At 47.8% G+C, this 25,452-nt stretch overlaps 1 protein-coding gene and 1 long non-coding RNA gene across 2 annotated transcripts in view; one reads left to right on the plus strand and one right to left on the minus strand.

The window, feature by feature from the left end:
* LOC146185262 (uncharacterized) overlaps positions 1 to 11,749 on the minus strand; it is a 67,852-nt gene extending 56,103 nt beyond the window's left edge. The window contains exons 1-2 of the long non-coding RNA XR_014707980.1: positions 11,518 to 11,749; positions 9,930 to 10,002 (exon numbers count right to left, since the gene is read on the minus strand). This is a non-coding gene — a long non-coding RNA (uncharacterized LOC146185262). The remainder of the gene's footprint in view (positions 1 to 9,929; positions 10,003 to 11,517) is intronic.
* Positions 11,750 to 16,410: 4,661 nt separating this feature from the next.
* LOC146185265 (beta-1,3-galactosyltransferase 1-like) lies at positions 16,411 to 20,267 on the plus strand. Its single transcript, XM_084607784.1, has 2 exons — positions 16,411 to 16,434; positions 18,442 to 20,267. Exons 1-2 carry the CDS (start codon positions 16,411 to 16,413, stop codon positions 19,513 to 19,515), a joined length of 1,098 nt encoding a protein of 365 aa, XP_084463910.1. The 3' UTR covers positions 19,516 to 20,267.
* The last annotated feature ends 5,185 nt before the right edge of the window (positions 20,268 to 25,452 follow it).

The raw sequence follows: 25,452 nt of genomic DNA on the forward strand, positions 1-25,452 counted from the left end.
TTGGCCCAATTCTTGGCCGATCCCTTTGTGTGGGTATGCGCCATGTGCGATTCAGTAAACAACACCAACAGAAGCGCTCACGCTAGGCCAACTCCGGCGGCTCGATGTCAGAAAGCGTAAGTGAATGTCATTAGGGGTTGCAGTGCGAATAGTATGGCTACGCTCTAATAATATTCGAAGTTTTGAAATGTGACGCCCCTATAAAGTATACACATCACTCAGTCTTAGGATGAAAGCACATCTACGCGACCTTTGCGAACCTGTTCGCATAAATACTACATTTATACTCAATGGTCGGATCGTTTTGTTCAATGACTCGCTTCGTATTTCGTAGCTCAGCAGCCTTCGCTAGACTTCGCTGTTTTCTCGAACATCCCGACTTCTCGCAACGTTGCGGTTTAAGACGAAATACTTTCTATGCTCATGAAACAAAATCTCGTACGCGAGAGTTGTGCCACTTGGTAATAACAGAGGTATGAGGAGGGAAACTAGCTGTCAATCATCCTGATGACGTCATCTGATAAATAAAAATCCTGCCTCTAGCAGGAATCGGATCTCCATCCCTCGGATCCCCAGCCGAACGCTTCAACCAACTACGCCACGCCCGGGATCGTAAAAAGGGTGTCATACTTCTGCTTGTCTACCGTGAGGATATTAGTAGCGATGACAATGACGCTGCAATTAGTGACAATGACAATGATAACAAACGCGATGCACCCAGTGCAGTAGCAACGCTCAGGCTTTCGCATTTCTGTAGTATAGATACCACAGTGCTCTCAGAAAGTTTAAGTGTCGAATCTGTAGCTTTTCGCTTGGTTCCAATATCGAAAGAATGTACATTATTGTTCGACTGAGAATACCTGAACGCACGACGTTGTACGCGCTACGTTTGGACACACCGAGCTGATCTCCCTCCATCACCCCACTGCGTTGTAAAACTTGCTTTTCATAGTAGCCTTAAAGAATATATGCCGGTTAGTTGACCAAATAGTATTCGTGCAGTGCTGCCCTCCATTACCATCCCTTCATTTTCTTTTTCCGAGAGGGGGGTGGGGTGTCTTGTGGTAAACCACAATGCTTGGCGTCACCAGTGCTGCCTTCTTGCTGTTCAGAGCTTTCTGGCTGATTGTTTTTTTGCGCCTATTTTGAACGATGTTTTCATCGTGTGTTTTAAAAATACCATACAAGGAGAAACAACGAATGACATAGCTTCGTAGCAGGCAATAACACGAACATATTGCAGCGAGCCATTCAAAATTTTTATTTGTTGTTTTTTATCAGCCGCCGACACGCGCCCTTATCACTGTGATTGTAGCGCACTGATCGATTATATACTCTTGGTTTGTTCGTGCTCGCTGTCGTGAGACGCGCCTTTATCATTTCCTTAGTTGCAGAAGATGCATCGAGGTGTATCTTCCAGACATGCGCGCGCGCCTCTACAATGTTCTAGGGTATGCTAGTCACCGTTCGCGGTTTTATCTAGATCGTTCTTCGCCGCCTTTGAATTAAGCGTTGGCGAGTGAAACAAGCATTCGTAAATCGACGCACGCTGCGCACGCTTGCTGCTATCGCCGCCGCCGATTGCTTAGTTCTTTCACAGGCGAACGTCAACCAAATAAAGAGTTTATTGAAGTGAATTTCAATCCAGATCCTTTATCGCCGGCATTGTCGTCACTACGTGACAATACTTCTACTTTAAATACCGGAGAGATAAAACTTTGTCGCGTTTTACTAAGTGAGAAGGTTACCGCTGAAGCAATTTGTGTTTTTTTTTTTTTTTTTTTTGTTAATGCGCGGCAAGCCTTTAAATTTCATAAGTTTTCAGGGTATAACTAATTGCATAGATAAAACGCTTAAATTATTCTAGGGCCATTTTTTTTTTTGTCCGGCAATGAACAGAATAAAGCGACCTGCATAAATTTTCTCCGTTTTCATTGATTTCGTATTCACACACGCAAATTTTTTCCTCGGTATCTGAAGAACCAGCCTCGTTATCTTTTGAGTTCAATTACGGTGTACACGCGGCTGTCCATTTCGGTTGAATGTTCGAATAATTTTAAAGCGCATTTTTGCGTTAGATATAGCAAAGTAACAAAGCATCACGTCTTGCTCCACTCTTTTCTACAGCAAACGACTGCGCGCTGTCAGGCGAAATTTCGAGACGAAAGATCGGAAAGCGGACGGAAATAATCCCGCGGCCAGAATTTCTCTGTATCCCGCTCACTCTCCATCATCCCGGAAAAGCGTAGCTTAAGAGTCACTAACTTCTAGTGCGCCGCACCAATTGCCGCACCCCAACAACCTCATTAAAAAAAAAAAGAGTTGAGCCTTTAATAGCGAAGTCCAGGCCTTCCTGGCCTGCCTCGGGCCTCTGCCAAAACTTGTTAATCGCTGTCCCATTCAAGAATTATAAAAAAGTTGACCGAAGATAAGGCATACGATTTCTTTTAAATAAGACTAACAGGATTTCGTAGGCGAATAATAAAAACGGATCAATCCTAGTGATGCCTTTTTTATGTAGCGATGTTTACGTTGTGTGATGCGAATGGGTTTTTCGTCTTCAGGTAACAGCGCAAAAAACATGGATGGGACACAGGAGCAAGAACACACGAGCGCTGACTTTCAGCTCTCGTTGTGTGTTCTTGCTCCTGTGTCCCGTCCATGTTTTTTGCGCTGTTACCTGAAGACGAATGGCCAACATGTCCAAGCTGCTGTTCAGGTGAATTAATTTTGTTCAGGTGAATTAATTTCAGGAACAGGATAATACCGTGATATCTTTCGATCGCTTGGTAGCACTCATCAATAGGTCAATTTATGATCAGGCAGCGACTACCTATAAAAATAAGGTCTAACGTTCTAATGGTTTCAGTGAGTGGTATAGGAGGGCGCTGCGGTCGCCGACGGGAGGGGACGTGCTTCTCATCGGCCCCTGCTATTATGCCAATTAACGCAGTGTTAATTTACAGTTACCGCGATATATTTGGTACCAAAGTGTGCGCGAAGGTGCGGGGCATCGACAGGTACCAGTTTTGACCAAGCGGTACGTGATTCTCCCGATTTACGAGGACTTTTCTCTGATGCGGTGCGGACTTTTCTCTAAGCCTAACGTCGGCCTACCACGAGTACGGCCACCAGTGGCGACGGGCCCGGCCGCTAGGCCTAACCCGGCGACGAGTACGACCAAGATGGCGTCCGAAATGGAAGTGGCCACGTCGATGGGAGACAACATGACGTCAGCACCGAGCATCGGCAGTCTCGGCGGGCGTACGTGCATTGAAGTTCAAGGAGAGGACATTACACCGGAAGAAGTCGAAGGCTGGTCGGCCTCCAGCAAGCGCGTCAAGCAGATCATGGCCGGCAAGGAAAACGGTGAGTCCGCCGCCATTACTCGCCAGCCTAGACCAAAGACTAGGGCCAGCTTTGCTAAGAGAGTTGCAGCCTCGGTAACGAAAGCGGCGAGGATGCCGATGGACATGCCGAAGGAAGACACTAAGATAGTCATGAGACCACGGGGAGGTCTCAACGTAGCGAGAACTGAGGTTTCAATAATTATGTCGGCCGTCATGACGGCTTCTCGAGTAACGAAGGAAGAAGCCAAAGCAGACACCATCTGCACGAACGCGCAGCAAAACATCATCGTGGTCAGCACCCCGGACGAGAGGCGTGCCACGCTGTACTCTAAGGTCAAAACCCTTAACGTAGGAGACAGGACATACGAAGTCAGCGCCTACCGAACGGCGCCGGACGGAACGGTCAAGGGAGTCATCCGAGGCATAGCCGTAGACGACACCTCGGAGGAGATAGCCGAAAACATCGTGAACCCGTGAAACACCCTAGCGGTGGAGGCGCACAGAATCGGCAATACAACCACGGTGATAGTACTCTCCGCAGGAGAGAAAGTACCGAACTACGTCAAGTATGGCTCGATATTAGTCAGGTGCGGGCTTTACCGCAAGCACTTTGACGTGTGCAGGCAATGCGGCAAGATCGGCCATAGAAGAGACGTATGCCCGAATCCCAACACCAGAGTATGCTTCGGCTGCGGAATCGCGAACCCCAGCGAGGATCACAAACGCGAATGCAAGCCCAAGTGCAGGCTCTGCGGGGGACAGCATCCAACGGGCGAGAGGGAATGCAAGAACAAGTACAAGATGCCGTATGTGCTCAAAAAACGGAAATGGGAACGCAAGATGGAAGCCATGCAGCAACAACTGGATCCGAAAAGCCTTCCGCCGCTGCGAGAGCCGTCTGCCGAGAGACCGCGGAGATTCGAGGCAGCGCGACAGCAGCCGCAAGAGGGACAACAGCAAGGGAGGCAGGAGCGCCAGCCGCCAAAGACCGTCGCAATCGGGGGAAAGAATCGCCTGGGCCGAAACAGTCAAGGCAAACATGGCAGAGAAGAGACAACCACCGGCGCAAAACGCCACGAAGAAGTTCCAAGAAGAGAACGGGGTGGTAATAAAAGCCCTAAGAGACGAGAACGAGAAGCTAAAGCAGAGAATCGCCGAACAGGACGCAACCATCAAGGAAATCAACGCGAAGCTAACGACATTAATTGCGATGCAGCAAAAGCAGCAGCTGCTGCCGAAGCCCGCACAAGAGAGGAAACAAGAAGAGATAACCGAGGACGAACCAGAGGTAGAGGTGGACCTGAGAGCCACGAAAGCGGCGGGACCGGCTCCCAAGAGGAGAGCCATAGAGGGCGCCAAGGAACGAAAGACAATGGAGAGAATCGAAAAACAGGACGACAGACTCGACCGTCTCGAGGCGATCAGCAAGGTAACCAACGAAAGCCTTACTGCGCTCGCGCAAACGGTTCAGCAGATGACAACGAACATACAGAGCACGATTCAGAACATGATGGCGCAAACGCAAGCACAGCTGCAGACGCAGATACAGGCACAAATAGAAGGTATGGAAGCACAGATCATCGCCAAACTGCAGCAATCATGGACGGGACAGCACGTACAGCAACATCCACACCACCAGTGAGAGACCTCTTGGTCTGGCACTGGAACTGCAACGGCTTTACCGGCAAGAGAGCGGTGCTGCAGCAACACTTGCAGCAACTAACGAGGAAACCAGACGTCATAATGATTCAAGAAACACACAGCGAAGAGACGCCGAGACTGCCGGGCTACCGGTCGCACGACAGCCCGCCGAGCAAAAGGGACACGTCCAAGGGCAAGGGCAGAGGGGTCTGCACCTTCGTTAGGAAAGGGATCACCTTCGTGGAACACGAAATGATCGGCAGAAGCGCCATCGAACACTGCACGGTGGAAGTAATCACGGGCAAGAAGAGGAAGGAGAGCACTTTCCTGGTGAACGTCTACAGCAATCCGTCCCACGGACAACAGAAATTCAAGGCACTGCTCCACAAGGCAACTTCAGTCGCGGGGAGCAATACGCTCGTAGTGTGCGGAGACTTTAACGCTCCGAGCCAAGACTGGGGCTACCACAGAACGACGGTCAAGGGGAGAGAGCTGATGCAAGACGCCACCGACGTCGGACTGAACCTAATCACGGATCCGGCCTTTCCCACCAGGATCGGCACATCTGTTACGAGAGACACAACTCCGGACCTTACCTTCGTCAAAACTGACGGAGGATCAAGAGAAGCGAAATGGAGAAACACGGGCCAAGAGCTGGGCAGCGATCACTACATCGTGGAGGTCGTCGTACCGCTCGAAGGCCAAGGCAACACCGGCATAAGGAAGCATCGCATTACGGACTGGGACGCCTTTCGAAAGGCGCTATCCGCGGTGCAAGTGGACATTACGGACATCGAGCAATGGGCGGCCAACGTCGTTGAGATGACGGAAGGAGCCACCAAAGAGCTAGAGACGGACGAACGGATAGACAAGATGGACAGTCGGCTGGCCCACCTGATAGAAGCCAAGCAGTCCATAAAGGCGAGGTGGCAGAAGCGACGAACCAACCGAAGTCTAAGGAAGAAGATCGCCGAGCTCAACAGGCAGATCGAGGTCCACTGCAGGGTGCTATGCACCCAACAGTGGAACGAGGCCTGCAACGAATCCGACGGACAGATGCACAAGGGCAAGACGTAGAACATGCTGCGGAACCTCCTCGACGAAACCAAGACCAAGGGCCACCAACACAACAACCTGGCCAGGATCCTACACAAGGCAATCTGCGAACACGGGGAAGACGAGGTCAAGCGGCGCTTGGACGCCAAGTACCTGCCGACCACTCCCACGGAAACACACCCGGATTACCAAGGCAAAGAGAACGAGACGCTAGATCGCGACATCCAGACCTGGGAAGTCAGAGTTGCCCTGCAGGATCTCAATGGAAGGTTTGCCGCGGGTCCCGATCGAGTGACCAACAGAGCGCTCAAGAACCTCAACGAAGCGGCCATCGAAACGCTCACGAACTTCTACAACAAGTGCTGGCAAGAAGGAAGGCTACCCAAGCAATGGAAAGCAGCCAAGACGATCCTCATCCCCAAGCCTGGCAGGCCGCCCAACATAGAGAACCTCAGGCCGATCTCGCTCACTTCGTGCGTGGGAAAGGTCCTCGAGCACGTACTCATGAACAGGTGGCAGCGTTACCTGGAAGAATCGGAGTTTTACCCAAATTCCATCATCGGGTTTCGGAACAAACTCGGGACGCAAGACGCCATGATCTTACTGAAGAACGAGATCATCGACGATACGACGGGCACCAAGGACAACAGAGCCGTACTCGGGCTGGACTTGCAGAGCGCCTTTGGATAAAGTGAGGCACTCGGCTATCCTGGCCCAAGTATCCAGGCTAAACATGGGCAGGAGGACATACCAGTACATCGACTTCCTGACGGAACGGACCACCGAAATCTGTGCGGGAGACCTGCAGCTCGAAGAGAAGAAGCTGGGCAGCGTCGGAACTCCGCAGGGGTCGGTAATCTCCCCGCTACTCTTCAACCTCGTGATGATCGGGGTGGCCACCCGGCCAGAAAGAGTAGCGGGAGTCCGGCACACCATCTACGCCGACGACGTTACGCTATGGGTACCGGGAGGAAGCGACGGACACATCGAGACAACGCTGCAAGAAGCGGTCAACGCCATCGAGGAGCAGCTGGACGGGTCTGGACTCGTTTGCTCTCCGGCCAAGTCAGAACTGCTGGTGATTCCCCCGAAAGGATCGGGCAGGAAAAGAAAGAATATGGAAGTCAAGTACGAGCGTCCCAAGATCACGGTCAAGACGGCGGAAGGACAACTAATACCGGAGGTCGAAAAGATTCGAGTACTCGGGCTGCTCATCCAGCGAAACCGAGCCAACGGTGAAACGGTCAACAAGCTCGCGGGCAAAGCGGTTGCGGCAATGAGACTCATCAAGAGGGTGTCCAACAGAAAAGCGGGGATGAAGGAGGAGAGCCTGACTAGGCTCGTTCAATCCTTCGCAGTTAGCCACATAACGTACGTGGCGGCCTTCCACAACTGGAGGCCGAGTGAACGTAACAAGATAGACGCCACCATACGCAAGGCGTATAAGGCGGCACTCGGTCTCCTCGGGGGCACGAGCACCGAAAAATTCATGGCGCTAGGAGTCCACAACACGCTGGACGAAATAGCCGAAGCACAGAGAACGGCGCAACTCGAGCGTCTCTCTGAAACGAGGACCGGAAGACAGATACTGCGGGACCTTGGCCTCGAACCGAGGGAAGGCAAGCAGCAGAAAGACGTACCTATACCAGATAGCATCAACAGAAAGCTCAGGGTCTTCCCGATCCCGAAGAACGTGAACCCCGAGCACAACAGGGAGCGGAGGTTGGCGAGGGCCAGGGCTCTCGTAGACCTCCACGCCAGAGAAGAAGGCGCCGCCTACATGGACGCGGCGGAGTATCGAGGGAACACCGACGCATACGCGGCGGTGGTTGTCGGGGCATCGACGGGTGCAACGAAGACCGCGGTGAGCGTCCGGACTCGAGAAGCGCACCGGGCGGAGGAGGTGGCCATCGCCTTGGCCGTTTCCGACCCCGGATGCACTACAGTGTTGTGTGACTCTAGAACGGCAGTGAAGAACTACGCCAAGGGTAGGGTATGTAGTGAGGCCACGCGCATACTGCGCAAGGCCGAAGACATCGGACGCAAAAGTCCTGTGGTGATCAAGTGGTTTCCGGCCCACATGGGCAGTGACGTGTCGGAACGCGGAAACGTGAACCACAACGAGACGGCCAACTCGGCCGCGCGAGGACTAACCAACCGCGCGGCTGCAAGCACGGCCGACTCGGAGTCTTGGTCGCGGCGCAGTGCCAAGGACAAGATGACCACCTTCAACGAAATAGTGAAATGGTACAGACTGAAGAGACAGACTATGCCGCCGCCTCACCCGGGGCTTACCCGGAAGGAGGCAGTGTTATACAGACAGTTACAGACGGGGTCCCTGCTCACCCCGGTGCTAGCTAAGCACATGTGTCCGAGTGTGCACGCGAGCGACATGTGTAGACTGTGCGCGAAGGAGAGAGCCACCGCGGCTCAGATCCTTTGGGACTGTAGCGTAAATCCGCGCGAAGCCACCGAGAAGACGACGATCCCGCCGCAGCTAGAGGCTGCAACGAGGAGCTGTGATCAAGAGACACAACTCAAGGCCGTCCAGCAGGTCTCGGCAGCTCTAGAGAGGCAGCGACCGAGCGAAACCGAGGAGAGGGGGGGCAGCACCCCCAAGAAGGGGGCGGCGGCCCTCTCGAACCCGCGGAAGTAGCGAGGGACGTAACAGGACCTCAAGGAGCACAACGCACGAGACTGACGTAGTGGCCGCGTCGCGGTAAAAGCTTGTCCTCCCTGCTTGGAGGCAGCCTAACCGATTCTGCAGGCATTTTAAATAAAAGTTGTTCTCTCTCTGTCTGAGTGGTACAGACTTTTTTTTTTTTTTGTAAAGATTACTCTGAAAGAATTAGGGCAACGGAAATCGTGCACAGCGCAGGACGGCGGGACTAAACGACTGCTTCGAATGCGAGCGCCTGCTCGTGCTCTTTAGGGCTTCACCGGATCCCATAAAATCCGAACTGCCTCAAGTTACGGCTGCTCGCGTAGCATTTAATACCTCGCAGTTAACGCACTACCGGGTAATGTTCGTCCGCTGTTCAGTCTAATGCCAGCTGAGTGACATTTTTTTTTTTTTTTTTGCAACGGATTCTTCCGTCAGCGGTGTCGACCTAACTACTCACTTCAGTGGCCGCACAGGGGCTGAGAATGAGCAGAGACGAGCGCAGGCAAACACGGCCAGCTAGGAGGCACAGCGGGCAAAGCGAAAGTAGCTGTTTCATAAACAGGCAAGAGGAGTAGGAGAGAGAGAGAGAAACTTTATTGTGCTGAGGAATTCGGACCTCCCAGGCCCGCCTCGGTCCCCGCACGAGCCCATCACACTCAAGCGAAAGAAGCGTTATTGTTGGGACAACCATGTGAAAGCGCGTTGTGTGCTGCAAATGCCGCATCTTACAGCCATTTATGACCATTTTTAGCTCGTCTTCTAAAAATTCTGTCAAGATTGTCTGCTATGTGCCTTCGGAAAGCATTCTCGGGTGGCACAAGGAACTTTTGGCTTAGCGGCTGCAATCTCTGGAGACGTTCTTATAATCTTGAGGACAGCGCTGCATCTTCAGTGTATGCTGCGCTCCTTCTTATGTTACCAATCTTTTGCGCATCTTTTTTTTTTTACGTTTTGCGGAGCTGGGAAAAGCGGAATTGCTGATTTAGGGTCACTAGGAGGCTTGCATTAAGTGACCGCGTGCGTAATAGAAATGTCGCATTCACCTGGCGGTATCTGCCAGTACAGCGAACTAGTTGAACCTGAGTGATAAACAATTGTTACACGGGCACGGACACCTCAGACATGACGAGACAGCACTCAGCAGTGAATTTTCACTGCAGCTTACCCTTTTCTTTCTGGCTAGAAGTAACTTTTGAAGGTTGGCCAGATTTTCTTACCTGCGCAGCTTGTTGGCCTGTGCAATACGTGAAAGGTTCATATTGCAATTAGCTTGACCGTGAAATTTGAATGCTGCAGAACAAAGTGGCACAATTGAGAGAGGGGCTCAATGTTGCTACGCAAAGAAAACTGTCGTCAGCAAATGAAAAACCAGAGGAAAGTACAACTAGGCGGAGAATAAAAAAAAACAGTAAACTTCTTTAATATTTTCCGCCAAGAAAGCTTGACTCGTGATCGTTAAGAATAGGGTTATCATTTCGAAATCCTCGGTAACGCCAGTCTTTCGTAAACTTGCTGTCGCAAATCTCTGCAGGTGGTCCTAAAAAATGCAATGGGTTTAAAGTGCTGCTTGAAACGTTAATGACAAGTTTCTGCCCGCAGGATGCCTGGAATGTAATTCCTGTTGTAAAGCGACCTAGAGTTCCTTGACTCTGGGGTAAAGTATATATTAGCACCGCGTACGTTCATCACCTAAAGCCATTTCCCATGTGAGGTCACACCTGTCTGTCCGTCCGCATTTTATTGTTCAGTATGCTCACGCAATCTGCTTCCACAACAATAACCCCACGTTTGCTAGCCTTGGTTTGCTAGGTCAGTGACACAAGTAAAGTATACGTGGTTATACATGACCACAGTGTAGTTTCCTGAAATCAGAAGGATATTTTGTACATTTACTGTCGACAAACAGGAAGGCTCTTTCACAGGGTGTGTGACAAGGTTTCTTTCTTTATCATCCTCAAACACTGCAAATTAAACGGAGGTTAACAATCTTCTCTTTCATAACCACTTTGTATCAGAGCACAAACGTCTATGTGTATTGGAAATCATTTGAATTCATACACAATCAGATTCTTCTGAGCATCAGTTTCACTCTATATAGAAACGCCCATAGAGTTTTTCAGTTCATGTCAGTTTGAAATTAAATCTCTGAACCATGTTTAGGTACGCCTCATCTAAAATGTAATCTTATCTATTATTTATCTATCTTGTCTATTAACAGAACATCATAATTACCTCTTTCACCTGTTTTACTTGATGCTTGTGTATCCAGCTATAGCAATGTATTTGAGCTTTGTGCATACTCAATGTTTTTCAAATGGAGCAATCGGGACCAGGCGTTTCGTTTGCGAAAACAACTGGCGCTAAAAGCATCGCTATACTTAAACGCTGGCTCCTTGAATACGCAATGTCTTTAGAAGCAATCGACTGCGCTTAAAGGCCGCACGTCCAACACGATGGTTAAGGAATTTGTGGGAGGAGAAAATACCAGTTACGCTCACGGATGGCACTTTACTGCGGCAACAGCTACACATGGTATGTATTCGCCACATGAGATTTGTGGACGAGTGCATCTTATAACCACCTCATGCTTTAAAACAAATTCTGGAAAATCGTAGGTGCCGGCACTTGAGGACCATTTAGAGCAACGCTATCGGGGCCAACGTTACTAGAGTATCTAGTAACGTTGATTGGGGCAATGCCCGCAGACGCAGCCGAGGCAAAGCGCCATTGTCGGAATGCTGCACGCATGCAGGGAGCCAGATCCATATTCGCAATGCAACAAACAACGAAAGAGCACATAGCTACCTCAACAGCTGTCGTCGTATCTCGCGCAATGCAGTGGTGGCCTTCCTGTGACTTTGCTGGCCGCTTCAACTGGTACCTGAAGGAGGTGCGGGCCAAAAAATAATATTCACTCATTCTTTTTTAAAGCGAAAGCTTTCACTACTACCCTCCGCAGCTTCTTCGTCGTGTGCGCGTGTTTGACCTTAAACCGAAAAGAAACCAAACAGCAGTTATGATGTCACTCAGCCGCCGTCGCCAGCGGCGGCGCCACTGCCGAAACCGAGGTAACCGCGCGCTCGCCTCTGGCTAGTCACGTGAGAACCATGTCGTCAATCAGCCACAGCTACGCTGGAGCCACGGCGCTCGTTCTGTCCAGATCAACGTTATCTAGTAGCGTTGGTCTAGATAGCATCCACTGCTGTTGAAAATTAAGACAAAGCGCCGCCTTGGTCCGAGCTAGCGCCTATGCTAGCGCGCTTACGCATGGGCTCGGGCAGATGCTTACATAAGTGGCACAGGCCACCTGGTTGCGTTCTTATTTGCTTCCGCCGTATCTGTTGCTGCCGAAATCCGGGAGCGAACCAGGGACCTTCAATGCTGGTTAAGTGGTCTTAGCCGGTGCCAACGGATCACAACAGCTCTCGTCTATTTAACCGCAGCAGTCTTCATGGATTATCCAGGCGAGCCGCCTCGTGTATTGTCTTCGTCTAAGAGGTTGCGAAGACGGCAAACCGAATCCGATCATCCTGTGGGTTAGCTGGGCGAGATGGTGCCGCGCAAAGATGAAGAGAGGCAGGTGGAGCGAAAAGTGTCGCCACTTTCGCTTTGGTTGCTTAGGGTTAGCAATGTTAAACCTTTGTCTATTTTTTTGCTCTCTTCAGCATATTATTGTGTACTTTACTTCTTATTGCCATTAAAGAAACATCTATTGCCAATATATAAATATATATATATATATATATATATATATATATATATATATATATATATATATATATATATATATATATATATATATATATATATATATATATATATATATATATATATATATTGTAAACCGCTAATCGTCATCACTACAGCCACCGACGAGCAAGCGTGTTGTGCCCCAAGACGAAGAACTTGGCCGCTGTCTTGGTCCTTGCTTACTCCCCGACGCTCCATCAGTTTAGAGGACAACAAAGCTCCGCTGCGAGTTCCTCCTGAACAGCTTGATCCATCTGAGTTTCGTGAAAAAACCACCATCGTAACCACCACCAGTTTGCACACTGCTTGCTTACATAGTCATGCTTAAAACGTTTTAAGCATGACTATGTAAGCAAGCAGTGTACAAACTCGCCGCATCTTCATTCTAAACTTTATATTCGATAAAAAAAAAAATACGCGTACCGCTTGGAACCTTTTCATAGTACACTGCTAAAGTTAAGCATGGACCATAATGGGAAAAGCTCTGTATACGGCGCTGATAGTAGCATTGAATCGTTCAGAACACACCCGCTACTTTCAGAGATATCCGGAAGCGAAAGTTACAGATGTGCATTTGTCGGCAGTTAGTATTGGGCGCAGCAGTCAGGTCTTTCTTCTTTCAAACAATACTGGCACTCGCATTTATGCAGCGTCAATGCTGCGGAGCCACGAGAGCGCCGCCCTTGAGAATCAGGGTCGCTACAGCATGAACACGGCTCCTTGGGGGCCATGCTCGCCTTGATCGCTCCGCGTTGACAGGTTTCAAAGAAACTTTAAAAATTACCCTCACATATAGCTGAAGAAGAAGCCCGACCCTAAACTGTAGTACAGCTATTTTGCAGCATACTGTGAGTGGCTAATTACTTGCCATCAAAACAACCCGGGTCGCAAAGAACTGGCCATTTCGCGCCGTCGTTCAAATTAAGCTGTTTGAATAGGACTTGAGCACCTCCTCCCTTTCCCAGTCTACCGTTTACTACACGTTTGATTTCAGGAAGTATGTCTGCGCTGCAGCAATCGCCGATGATAAAACTTGTCACATGTTTCCTCTGTAGTCCTCACTACATGCCTTGCCTTCTTGACTGCCTACCGCCATATGCATGTGAATCTCGATGTCTGTGCGACCTATACGCGGCAGCCTGTGTGTGAGCATACATGGCCACGGCCGAGACAGTATAGTTGTGTGTGGAGAGAAAAGCGAGAAGAGAAAGGGGGGGGGGGGGGGGGGGGCAACGGTGAATTCTTGCGTAAAACTTGTCACATGTTTCCTCTGCAGTCCTCACTACATGCCTTGCCTTCTTGACTGCCTACCGCCATATGCATGTGAATCTCGATGGCTGTGCGACCTATACGTGGCAGCCTGTGTGTGAGCATACATGGCCACGGCCGAGATAGTATAGTTGTGTGTGGAGAGAAAAGCGAGAAGAGAAGGGGGGGGGGGGGGGCAACGGTGAATTCTTGCTTACGGTACGGAAATAGCAAATATTGCTACTACCAGACCACATGAGACCTTGTCGGTGTCGTTGATCCCATTCATTTCCTGTTATATTTTCTCTTTACGTTTTTGTGACCGCTCTTTCCTCGATTTTCTCGCTTCTTCCTAGTCAGAGTGGCAAGGCTTCATATATTTTTACAGTCAAAACTGCCAGTATAACGGCAATAATTTCAAAGTTATGGCCCACGCAGTTACTCTGGGGTGAAACCCGCGCTACCGCGTGGCTGCCTGCGAGAGCACTACAGAGGGAAACGTTTGACAGCCGTCACTTAGGAGTCCTGCCCGCACGCGTACTTCCGGGTGCGACAGTACAGTCACAGGCATAGATAGTACATACTTGTAAAGCACCTAGCAGTTCAGTTCAGTTCAGTCATTCAGTTGTGTCCGCCTCTTCGTGACTCTATGAACCATATCACGCCACGCTTTCCGGTCTCTCACTATCTTGCAGCATCACATAACTTCATCCGTAGCGCCTCTAGGATGCCATCTAACCATCGCGTTCGCTGCCTACCCCTTTTCTGGTAACCGTCAATCTTTCCCAACATCAAAACTTTCTCCAGCGACTCCTCGCACTCGTTGTTAAACGTAGGACGGCGGTGTTGTGGAGTGTAGTCGCCAAGAACAACTACGCCTCGTTTAAACGTGGTCTAGAAGGTTTCTAGTGGATCCACAACCCTGCTTATAGGAAAGAAACAAATTAAGGGGGGATCCAGCCACTTATATTGATCTGTGCACCTGTTGTTGGAAAAGACGCGATACGAAAACTACTCACATGGCATGTCCAAGCCAGGGTTTAATATGTTCAGCAAAACGAAAGAGAGTGAAATGGAGGCACTTGCACGTACCGACAGGGAGTTACATTTTGTCCCTCCCACATTTTCTTTTTCTTTTCTGTTATGTGATTGGTATTGTATCGATAAGCTTTGTGTAGGAGGCAAGCAACCAAAGACTATATATTTTGTGCTCATAAAATACATCACCCTTTTAGAAACAATCACCAGTTATCGACCATAGCTACCTTGGGGTAGCTTATTGTCAACACATTTACATTACCTGCGATATCTTCAAGGTGAGGGGAACTATCGTCTCTAACCATTAGTTGTGGAAGAAAGCCTGAGTTCCCTTAACAGCCCTGCTACATGATCCATCGGATACTGTCGCTGGCTACGACAAGGGTCCCAGTCAGCATGCGTGATGGTAGACCATTGGTGGCTCATACTGAAGGATACAAGCATCTCTCACGGCTTGTAGCGAAATGCATGATGAACGAAACAGGCTTGGACAGGCTGAACATTTTGGTCCGCTGAGAGATTCTCATAGAATCTACCTGTAGTGAGTACAATACGGTGCCCATTTCGTCCACAAGCACCTCGTACTGCGAGAACTAAAATGAAGAATAAAAGCCTTGGTAAACGTTCGACCATTTCGTGCGACTGTCCAAACATAAGATGCTGGCTTTATCTTTGATTGTTACTGCAGTGTTTTTAAAACTTCAATGTATGCTCCTACTCTACGTGTTATCGACACGGGGCTGGACTCGCGATTGCGATACAGGTTACCATTGCTGCATTTATTTTCCCGCTTTTTCTCCCCACACGTCACCCACTCCGACTGTCCTTTTTCTATTCCCCTTCCCCAGCACAGAGTGGAAGGTCAGACATTTCATTTTTCGGCCGGCCACTCTGTCGTTTCTAGAAATCTTTCTAAGCATTTTTCTGGAAGGAGCCCGTGCGGATATTTGTGGTGAGTACACTTCTAGAGGGAGTAGGTGGAATGGATAGGTGGGTCGGAGACGGCAGGAGTGGATAGGGAGTCCATCACCTAAGTGGGTAGAGTACGGAGGCGTGCAGCGGATGGTGCTTCAGGGGGGCATGATGAATGCTGTAGCGCCGTCTGTAGTCCTCACGCCAGCGCACATAGGTGGGATTTTTACTGGAAAATTAGAGAGGTCGATCACAAATCTTAATATCTTGCCTGCAACTCTGTGCTGGAGAAGAGGGATAGGGGGAAAAAGAGAGTTGTGATGAGTGACGATGTAGTGAAGAGGGGTCTGAAAAGACACACATCCGTGATAACTGGTATCAAGATTGCGAGTCAAGTAACGTACGTGTCGCTCAAGAAGCGGGAAGATGCCTGTGGAGCATTCCCGTTCTCCGGCCAAGCGCCTAGTATTAAGTGCTCCGAGAAATGTTTGCTGCCAAAACGCTCTAAGCAAGCGGCTAGCATTAACTTTTCGCGTACTTATAGCAGGTACACCTTTAGTACATGATCCACAGTCTCAGTTATGACACAGTTGCAACACTCTTGGGAGCCCGCCCATCAAATTAAATATGCGTACATGCGCGCGGAATCTATATACGCCTAAGCGCAGTGTATGCAGAAAGCATGCATTGTGGCGCAGAATTGCGCGCGGTAAAGAAAATATTATTGTCGGATCTAGTTTTCAGTCGGCTATGTCGGGCGTCTGTCCGTACCCAGTAAGACGCCGTCACACGTTTCATACTTGGCAAGTGGTATCTGGTCTAGAAAATGGCACAACTGTTCGCAGACCGTTGTTAAAGGCGCTCTTTGCTTCAGGATTGGCCCGCTGATTTCTTCTGAGCTCGTAGTGTGCACGGATCTATTGAAACCTTATCCTGTAACCTCCGTCATGAGCATATGAAATCAACTCAGTGATTTTTAGTGCCAGAGACTGGTAGGTGGTGGGATGTTAAAATCTTCCCAAAATATCTAGCGCAGGTTTTAAATCTGTGAATATACATCACGCTTGAGGTTATTTCCCGCATATGTGGCATATAGCTTCCCAGAGTCTTCTTTTGAGCGAGTACACGCCTGCTATTGAGCCTTCTGGTAACATCACCATCATCAGCCGGACTATACCCACTGCAGGGCGAAGGCATCTCCCTGTTTCTCCCAATTAACCCGGTCCTGTGCTAGCTGCACCCACTTTACCCCTGCGAATGTCTTAATCTCATCCACCCACCTAATTTTCTGCCGCCCTCTGCTACGCTTACTTTCTCTTGGAATCCAATTGGTTACTCTTAGAGACCATAGGTTATCCTCTCTTCGAACTACATGCCCTGCCCATGCCCATTTCTTGTTCTTAATTTCGACTAGAATATCAGTCACTTGAGTTATTTCTCGGACCCACTCTGCACGCTTCCTATCTCTTAACTTTAAGCCTACCATTTTCCGTTCCATGGCCCTCTGCGTTATCCTCAACTTAAGTAGAACCCTTTTCTTTAACCTCCATGTTTCAGCCCCGTAGGTCAGTACCAGTAGGATGCAACACACTTTCCTCTCGAGTGATACCGGTAAGCTGCTTGTCATAATGTTTGAGTACCTTTTAAGTGCGCTCCATGGCAATCTTATTCTCCTAGTTATTTCCCTTTCGGGGTCCGTATCTGCGGTCACTACCTGTCCTAAGTAAACATATTCGTCTACCACTTCCAAAGCTTCGCTACCTATTTTAAACTGATGTTCCTTTCCCAGGCTGTGCTTAGTCATCGGCATATTATTTTTAGGCCTACATTTCTGCTTCTCTTCTCTAGATCATTTATCATTAGTTGCAGTTCTTCCATTGAGTTACTTAACAAGGCAATTTCATCAGCAAATGACAGATTACTCAGGTATTCTCCATCAACCCTGATGCCTAACTGCTCCTATTTCATGTACTTGAATATAATATCTAAGTTGTAAATAGCACTGGGGAGATCGTGGCTCCTTGCCTGACATCTTTCTTAATGCTTCTGGTGATGCATATCTGTTAGTGCATACAGAACATTGTTACCACAAAATGGTTTTTGTTCCTACGTAAATATGCCAAAATACAGAAAAGAATATGTTGTGACGGCTGAAAAGTTTTTGTTTTTCTACATAGTATGTAATGAACATAGGGCTTCAGTACATCTCTCTTGTGGGTGCCACTTCGGTTGAGCCCTCTGAAGAAGCGGCTCCGGTTCCTTTTCTTGGTGTGTTCAGTGTGAGAAAAGTATATTCATACATGTAACACTTTGTATACATTAACTGCCAATTTATTCCATCGTTGTCAGTTTTCTGAGCGCAAATGTGTGACATTTCGTATTCCTAATGCGGGCGGATCTATAAACCATGAGCACTTTAAGCTCATTACCACAGGCTGTAAAATGCGTTCTAGGTATCTCCAAACGGCACATTCAAGGCGTCTGAGAGATCCTGAAGCTCTTGTGAACACTGTAGCAAATGCAATACCCCACCTGTCGATCTAAACCTATTTTGGTTTAGATCGATATATATATATATATATATATATATATATATATATATATATATATATATATATATATATATATATATGTGTATATATACAATTAACAGCGCAAAGGTAACTCATAGTGTATTTGTAGGACCAATAAACTTAGAGTTATCTAGTATTAAATCTAGCTTGAACTCAAGACGTTGATATTGCTAATAACACTAATATTGCTGTTACTTTTCGCTTACAGATATTTCCGCTGCAACCTGCAAGATGGTTCCAGTGTCGCATCAAAATGGTGGCCTGCGCTGCACTGCTGACGATGGGTGCTTACGTCTTCGTCCGTTTACTCGTGCCCCTCATGAGCGCATCGTTTCACGAAGAGCCCCGCATGTGGTTCTCAGACACGAACTTCGTACAAGAAGTCTTACCAGCTAAGCGTACCTTCAACAAGCCCTACAAGTATCTCATTAACCCGGAATATGTGTGCCCCGCTGGTGTACCTATAGACTACCTCTTCGTTGTCTTCTCAGCAGCAGAGTACGCAAAAGCCCGTACTGTTATCAGACATACATGGGGGAAAGACGTAAGAGCATCATCCGCAAACAGGCTGATTTTCATTTTCGGCAAGCCCGTCCACGCACATCTGCAGAATGCCATAGTCTTCGAGTCAGAGCAACACGGCGATATCGTGCAAGAGGATTTCAAAGACTCTTATCGTAACCTAACGCTCAAGACTGTCATGATGCTTCGCTGGGCGACACTTCACTGTCCTCAGGCCCGGTTCGTTGTGAAGATTGACGATGACAGCCTGCCGAATCTCGGCAATTTTTACCGAGCCATGCACGGGCAAGCTGAGGACGCCATCTATGGCCAGGTTCTGCACCGCTACGTGGCCGAGCGCAGCCCTGACCACAAGTGGTACATACCTTACGAAGAATTATCCGCAGATGTTGTCCCAGTCTTTATCCAAGGTGGCATGTACGTCGTCGGTGGCCGCGTCGTTGACCTGCTGTACAGGGCTACCGGTCACGTCAAGCCTTTCCGCATGGAGGACATGTATCTCACCGGAATGTGTGCCGAACGTGCCGGGGTTTCTAGGGTGCACCTGGATGGCATGCAATATGAGAGGCTGACGTCATTGTGCGACTACAAGAAGTCCATATATGGTCACCACGTTACTTCAGAGGAGATGAACGACCTCTGGTACGCCATGAAGAGACTCGAGTACAAATGCCACCGGCTACTCTTCGGTGTACACTTATGCTACTGCCACACGGTGCAGCCCTCAAAAGCACTGCAAATTGGCAACCCGGTTATTTAGCACAAGTTTCAGCACCTAAGCTCTTCACTCTAACTGCGTCCTCACTTGAGAGACAGCTGCTAACAGTAGCTATCTAGATTGTATAGTCATTATAGTAACTTTGTCGTCTAAGCAGCTCCAGCGGAGCGGTAAAGAGAGCGCTGGTGTCTGGTCCCTTAAAACAGTGTAGCCAGTCTTGGCTGTCCAGCTGTGCCAGCGTATACGTTTCAAGTGAGCTGCGTAACAAGTGGAGAAACTGCTGGTGAACATAACGCAAAGACAAGCGTTGTGGGGTAATGCCAGGTTGTTACACATGTCATTTATTTTTTCCCCAAACGTCAACACCAATTCAAGCCATGTTGTCATACTTTTTATAGCAACAAAATATTCAGACTACAAATCGGAAAAGCTATATAGCTGCGAAAGCTCGTTTCTTTTTGTGTAAATAACAATTAGCTGCGTAAAGTATCCTCTATGACAAAATCTCACTATCAAAGTGCAAGAAAGCACTGCGCGATATAAACAAATTTTACCACGAATCTTAGAAACGCGGTGTGTGAAAACCTAGCATCGTTTCGGCATACCTTTATCTCGGCATAGACAACAGCCTCGCCACAACAGTCATTTGTAGTGACGTTTCAAGTGAGGAGGTAGTTTTCGTAATCGTCGGAAACAGTCTATTACTGGCTGGCATGCAAAACTGCTTAATAAAGCCCGCAGTTTTGCTGCACATCCTGTTTAACACTACTGTACCTGATCATTTGTTATCATCTTCGATGATCCCCAAGATGGCCAAGATTGCTAAAAGAAGACCACCAGGCGTGACTACCATATGGGACATGGGAAGCTATCGGTGAAACGATGTATGAGCATTCTGTGAACGGCCTAATTCCGAATCGTCCCAGTTCACTGTGCGAGTTATGTGGCGTCGATTTAAAGACAATGCACAAGCCTCATGTTTCCTTAAGATGCTAAGCAAAATAAAAAGTGTTCAAGTTTCTTCCAACTGCAGTGAAGTGAAAAGGATGCTGATGCCCGCGCCCTTTATCAGAGTGCATCGTCAGTTTTCTTTTTTTTTTTTTTCATCAGACAGATGAAAGAAAGCATTCATGCGTACACGATAAGTTCATACGCGACTATGCTTCCTCCACGAGGCAGGCCGATATCAATCATAAGTAAGGTAAATTTAACGTAACGGTGCTCTAAGTAATACAAAGGTTGGTTTGTGGTTTGTAGGGTTTAACGTCCCAAAGCGATTCAGGCTATGAGACACGCCTTAGTGGAGGGCCCCAGAAAATACGACCACCTGGGGTTCATTAACGTGCACTGACATCGCACAGCACACGGGTGCCTTGCTTTTCTCATCCATCGAAGAGCGGCCGCCGCGGCTGGGATTCCGCATCCTTGGGTATAACAATCGAGCGCCCTAACCCTTGCACCATCCCGGGGGGGCTAAAATACAGAGGGACGGCACAAGACACAAGCGCACACTATCAACTACACTTCATTTTCATCGTCACTAACATCAGTGCGGATGAGATAAGGGCCAACGAAATGAAAATGAAGTGCAGTCGGTAGGTTGCGCCGTCCCTTTGTATTTTGTTGAAGCACCTCTACGTTAAGGTGACTGAAGACCAATGAGCCCATTGCTGAAGTTGAGAGGAAGTGGGCTAGGGCTTGCGGCTGGGAAATGCTAAGCTGTTTGACGAGGCGTCCGACACTATTACGGCTTATAAAGATGAAACGCTTTATTGAGACATGGCGCCCCTGCCCCACTACAATACTTCTTAGCGCCCAAGCAGCGAACGCACAACTCTTACCCACGCACAGCCACGCACGCACACGCACGCACGCACACATGCACACACACATACACATACACACACGCACACATGGCTTTGCCGATTCGCTTCGGTGGGGTCGCTTTGGGCGGTAGGAAGCTGAAGTGGTGAGTATATTGCTCATAAGGTAAGGCAACGTTTACATATTTGCGTAGTTTGACGGACGAAGCCTACAGCTGTCGGCCAGAGCAAAAAAAAAAATATTTAATTATGATATCTTATCATCATGCTCTTAGAGTAATCCACAAAAAACCCAAAAGGCGCCCCTCTGCTGTTGATAGTGGCAGCTGATGAAACCACAGCCATTTATAGGTATAACAGTTTGAGTAAATATTTCAAATCGTTGTCTGCATAGTTTAGGCAGAAACCAGATGCTCGCCTCGGTATTTCTGTCGAGCATGCAGGTGTTGTTGTTTTTTTTGTTTGTTTGTTTTTTTTAGAGCAGATATACCTTAACGATTGCACCCACGCACTTTTTTTGTCCGATGGGATCCCAGGATGGGTTTTTCGCATTCAAATAGCTAGTGTCCATCCGGTGGCAATGTTTTGGAAAGTTTGTCATCTGCATTCTTGGGGCTGATATGGCTCGGCGAGTGCTTGTAATAAAAGAACCAAAGGGAGACGGTAAGAGTATAATGGTCTTTGCACAGATGTAGGTACGTTGAAACTGGAACAAGTTCCGCCATTAAATGCACACATGCTATCCATTCCGTCCACTGCAGTAAGCCTTTTTAATCTCCCCATCACGCTAAGCTGTATGCACTGATGACGTATAGCTGTCTTTTTTTTTTCCCAGAATCGACGTGCGCCATGCCATGTTCGAACGAAATCTCTTTTTCTACAGGCAGCTTTTAGTCTCTAGGGCTATCGGTAGCGCTTAATCGAACTTTTGCTTCCAGCTACGCCTTGAAATAAGAACTTAATTAGGCAGCATGAAACGCTTGCAAAAGGAAGTCCGTGAAGGTCCTCGTAAAGTCGCGTCACCATTGAATAGAGCGCTCAATAGATGCGCTGTCCTACAAACAATGCCAGATCTCGCCGCAGCTGTTAGATTGGAGAGGCAAAAGAGGCAATTCTTAATCGGAAGTACAGTCACAGAGACTCACAAGCAATGTAGGCACGAGCACTTTGCACAGAAATTGGAGGCTGCAGTTTGATTTCGACTTTTGTAACCACATATGTGCCGTTCTCGAGCGCTCTAAAAAATGGTAACGACGACTGTACAGAACCGAAACGCCTTGGGCCAAGGTGCTACTTGGGTAAGCTTCACTTGCGCATTTAAAATCGCATCCTTCGTTATAATCACGACCAAATCAAATCAAGAGTTACATAAACAAAGTGCGAATCACGTTATATGCATTGGTCTTTGTTTGTTTGTTTGTTTGTTTGTTTGTTTGTTTGTTTGTTTGTTTGTTTGTTTGTTTGTTTGTTTGTTTGTTTGTTTGTTTGTTTGTCTGCTTGTTTGTTTGTTTGTTTGCTTGTTTGTTTGTTTGTTTGTTTTTTGCTGTTTTTAAAGCCCGACATCCGACAACAGTCATGCGTGAAAACCTCAAACGTTATGGGACGCTAATTGTCCATTTCCACGCACAGCGCAGCTGCAGGTGAAAGCACGTTGAACTAAGCGATACGTGCCACACTTCCTTCCAAAGCTCAGGCGTTGCCGCTTTATTTACATAGCAATTAACTTGACTGTTGCTGCTATGTCTGAGAACTAACACCGCTGTTGCTTCCCTGTTGCAAAAAATATCATCAGCCAGACTATACCCACTGCAGGGCGAAGGCCTCTCCCATATTCCTCCAATTAACCCGATCCTGTGCTAGCTGCATCCACTTGAACCCTGAGAACTTCTTAACCTCATCCACCACATAATTTTCTGCCTCCCCTCCTACGCTTTCCTTCCCTTGGAATTCAATTGCTTACTCTTAGACACCATCAGTTATCATCTCTTCGCACTACATGCCCTGCCCATTTCCATTTCTTCTTCTTAATGTCGGCTATATATGCTAGTAACTCGAGTTATTTCTCTCACCCACTCCGCATGCTTCCCATCTCTTAATGTTACACTTACTCTTATCCGTTCCATAGCCCTCTGCGTAGAACTCTTTTTGTTAGCCTCTATGTTTAAGCCCTATAGGTTAGTGCCGGTAGGATGCAACTGTTAAACACTTTCCTCTTGAGTGATACCGGTAAGCTGGTAGTCATAATAATGTGAGTACCTTCCATATACACTCCATGCCAATCTTATTCTCCTAGTTATTTCCATTTCGTGATCCGGATCTGTGGTTACTACCTGTCCTATGTAGGCAACTTCCCCTACCACTTCCAGCACTTCTCTACCTATTTTAAACTGATGTTTCTTCCCAGGCTTCTCAACATTACCTTACTCTTCTGCATATTAACCTTTAGGCCTAGTCCTGCTTCTCCTGTCTAGATCATTAATCATTAGTTAAAACTGGTTTCCTCAGTTACTTAACAAGGCAATGTCATTAGCGAATCTCAGATTACAGAGATATCCTCCATCGACCCTGATGCCTAACTGCTCCCATTCCATCTCTTTGAATACACCCTTTAAGCAAGCTGTAAATAGCACTATGAAGATCGTGCGTTTGCCTAATATCTTTCTTAATTAGAATTTTATCACTTTCTTTGTGCAGAACTATGATTTCTGTGCAGCTATTATAGGTATCTTTCAGTGCTTTCACATATTGCTCACCTACACCCTGATCTCGCAGTGCCTACTTGACTGCTGAGGTTTCGTCTGAGTCAAATGATTTCTCATGGTCAATGGATGCTATGTACAGAGGCTGGTTATATTCCGAGCACTTGTTCATCGCCTGGTTCAGTGTGGACATCATCGAGAGTAGGGTAGCCTTTTCGAAATCCTGCCTGATCCTTTGGTTGATTAAAGTCTAAGGTCGTTCTGATCCTATTACCAATTACCTTAGTAAATACGTTGTACGTAACGAACAGTAAGCTTATTGGTCTGTAATTTTTCAAGTGCTTAGCTTCTCCTCTCTTATAAATTAAGATAATGTTAGCGTTCTTCCGTGATTCTGGTACTTTCGATGTGATCAGACATTGCGTATACAGGGTGGCCACTTTTTCTCGCACAATATCCCCTCCGTCCTTCAACAAATCTGTAGTAGCCTGATCCTCCCAGCTGATTTCTTCCTTTTCATAAGTTTTCTTGACCTCGCCCTTCGTTGCTGGCGTAACGTCTGATTGCTCTTCACTGCAGCTAAATTCATTTTTGTCCTTACTACATTGACTACTGTAGAGGTCCGTATAAAACTCCTCGCCTACCTTGATTACTTGTTCGTGCTAGTAATGACATTGCCCGTCCTGTGCCTCAGTGCATATATACATCTGATTTTTGCCAATGCGTAATTTCCTCTTTACCTCTTTCAGGCTACGACCGTTCTTTAGAGCATGCTCAATTTTCCCCATGTTACACTTCCTTATGTCGGCCACCTTGCGATTATTGGTTAGCTTTGATATCTCGGCTAGTTCTGTCTGTTCTGTAAGAGGCTTCATATTTTGGCATTTCTTAATCAAATCTTTCGTCTCCTTAGATTACCGTTATCCTAACAATTATGCCGCCTACTTCTACCGCGCACTCGGTAATGATATCCCTGAAATTTCGGCACTGAATATCTATTCTGCAGAGAGAGCCTGAATTTCTCCCCCTTTCCACTTATCGCGAAGTCGTTGATGGACTTCCTCCTTTTCCTTTCTCTCTTTAAATCCGGATTGATTCGAGACCTTACCATCCTGTAGTACGGAACACTACCGCATACCAGGCTGTGGCCACCGCATCGAACTTTTCCGTGTACCTCTACATCCTGCACAATTCCAGGGTTAGAACACAGTATGAAGTCAATTTCATTCTTAGTCTCCCCATTAGGGCTCTTCCATGGCCACTCCCGGTTCATCTGTTTGCTGAAGAAGGTAGTAATGATTCGTAGGTTATTGCGTTCAGCAAACTCAACTAATACCTCTCCTCTGCTATTCCTTAACCCAATGTCATAGCTACCCGCTGCCTGTTTGCTTTCTTCCTATCTTGGCATTAAAGTCGCCTATCAGTATAGTATGCTGGGTTTTTACTTTCCCCATAGC

Source organism: Amblyomma maculatum, chromosome 6, assembly GCF_055883805.1.
Source record: "Amblyomma maculatum isolate TAMU_Amacu chromosome 6, ASM5588380v1, whole genome shotgun sequence".
NCBI classification, from domain to species: Eukaryota; Metazoa; Arthropoda; class Arachnida; order Ixodida; family Ixodidae; genus Amblyomma; species Amblyomma maculatum.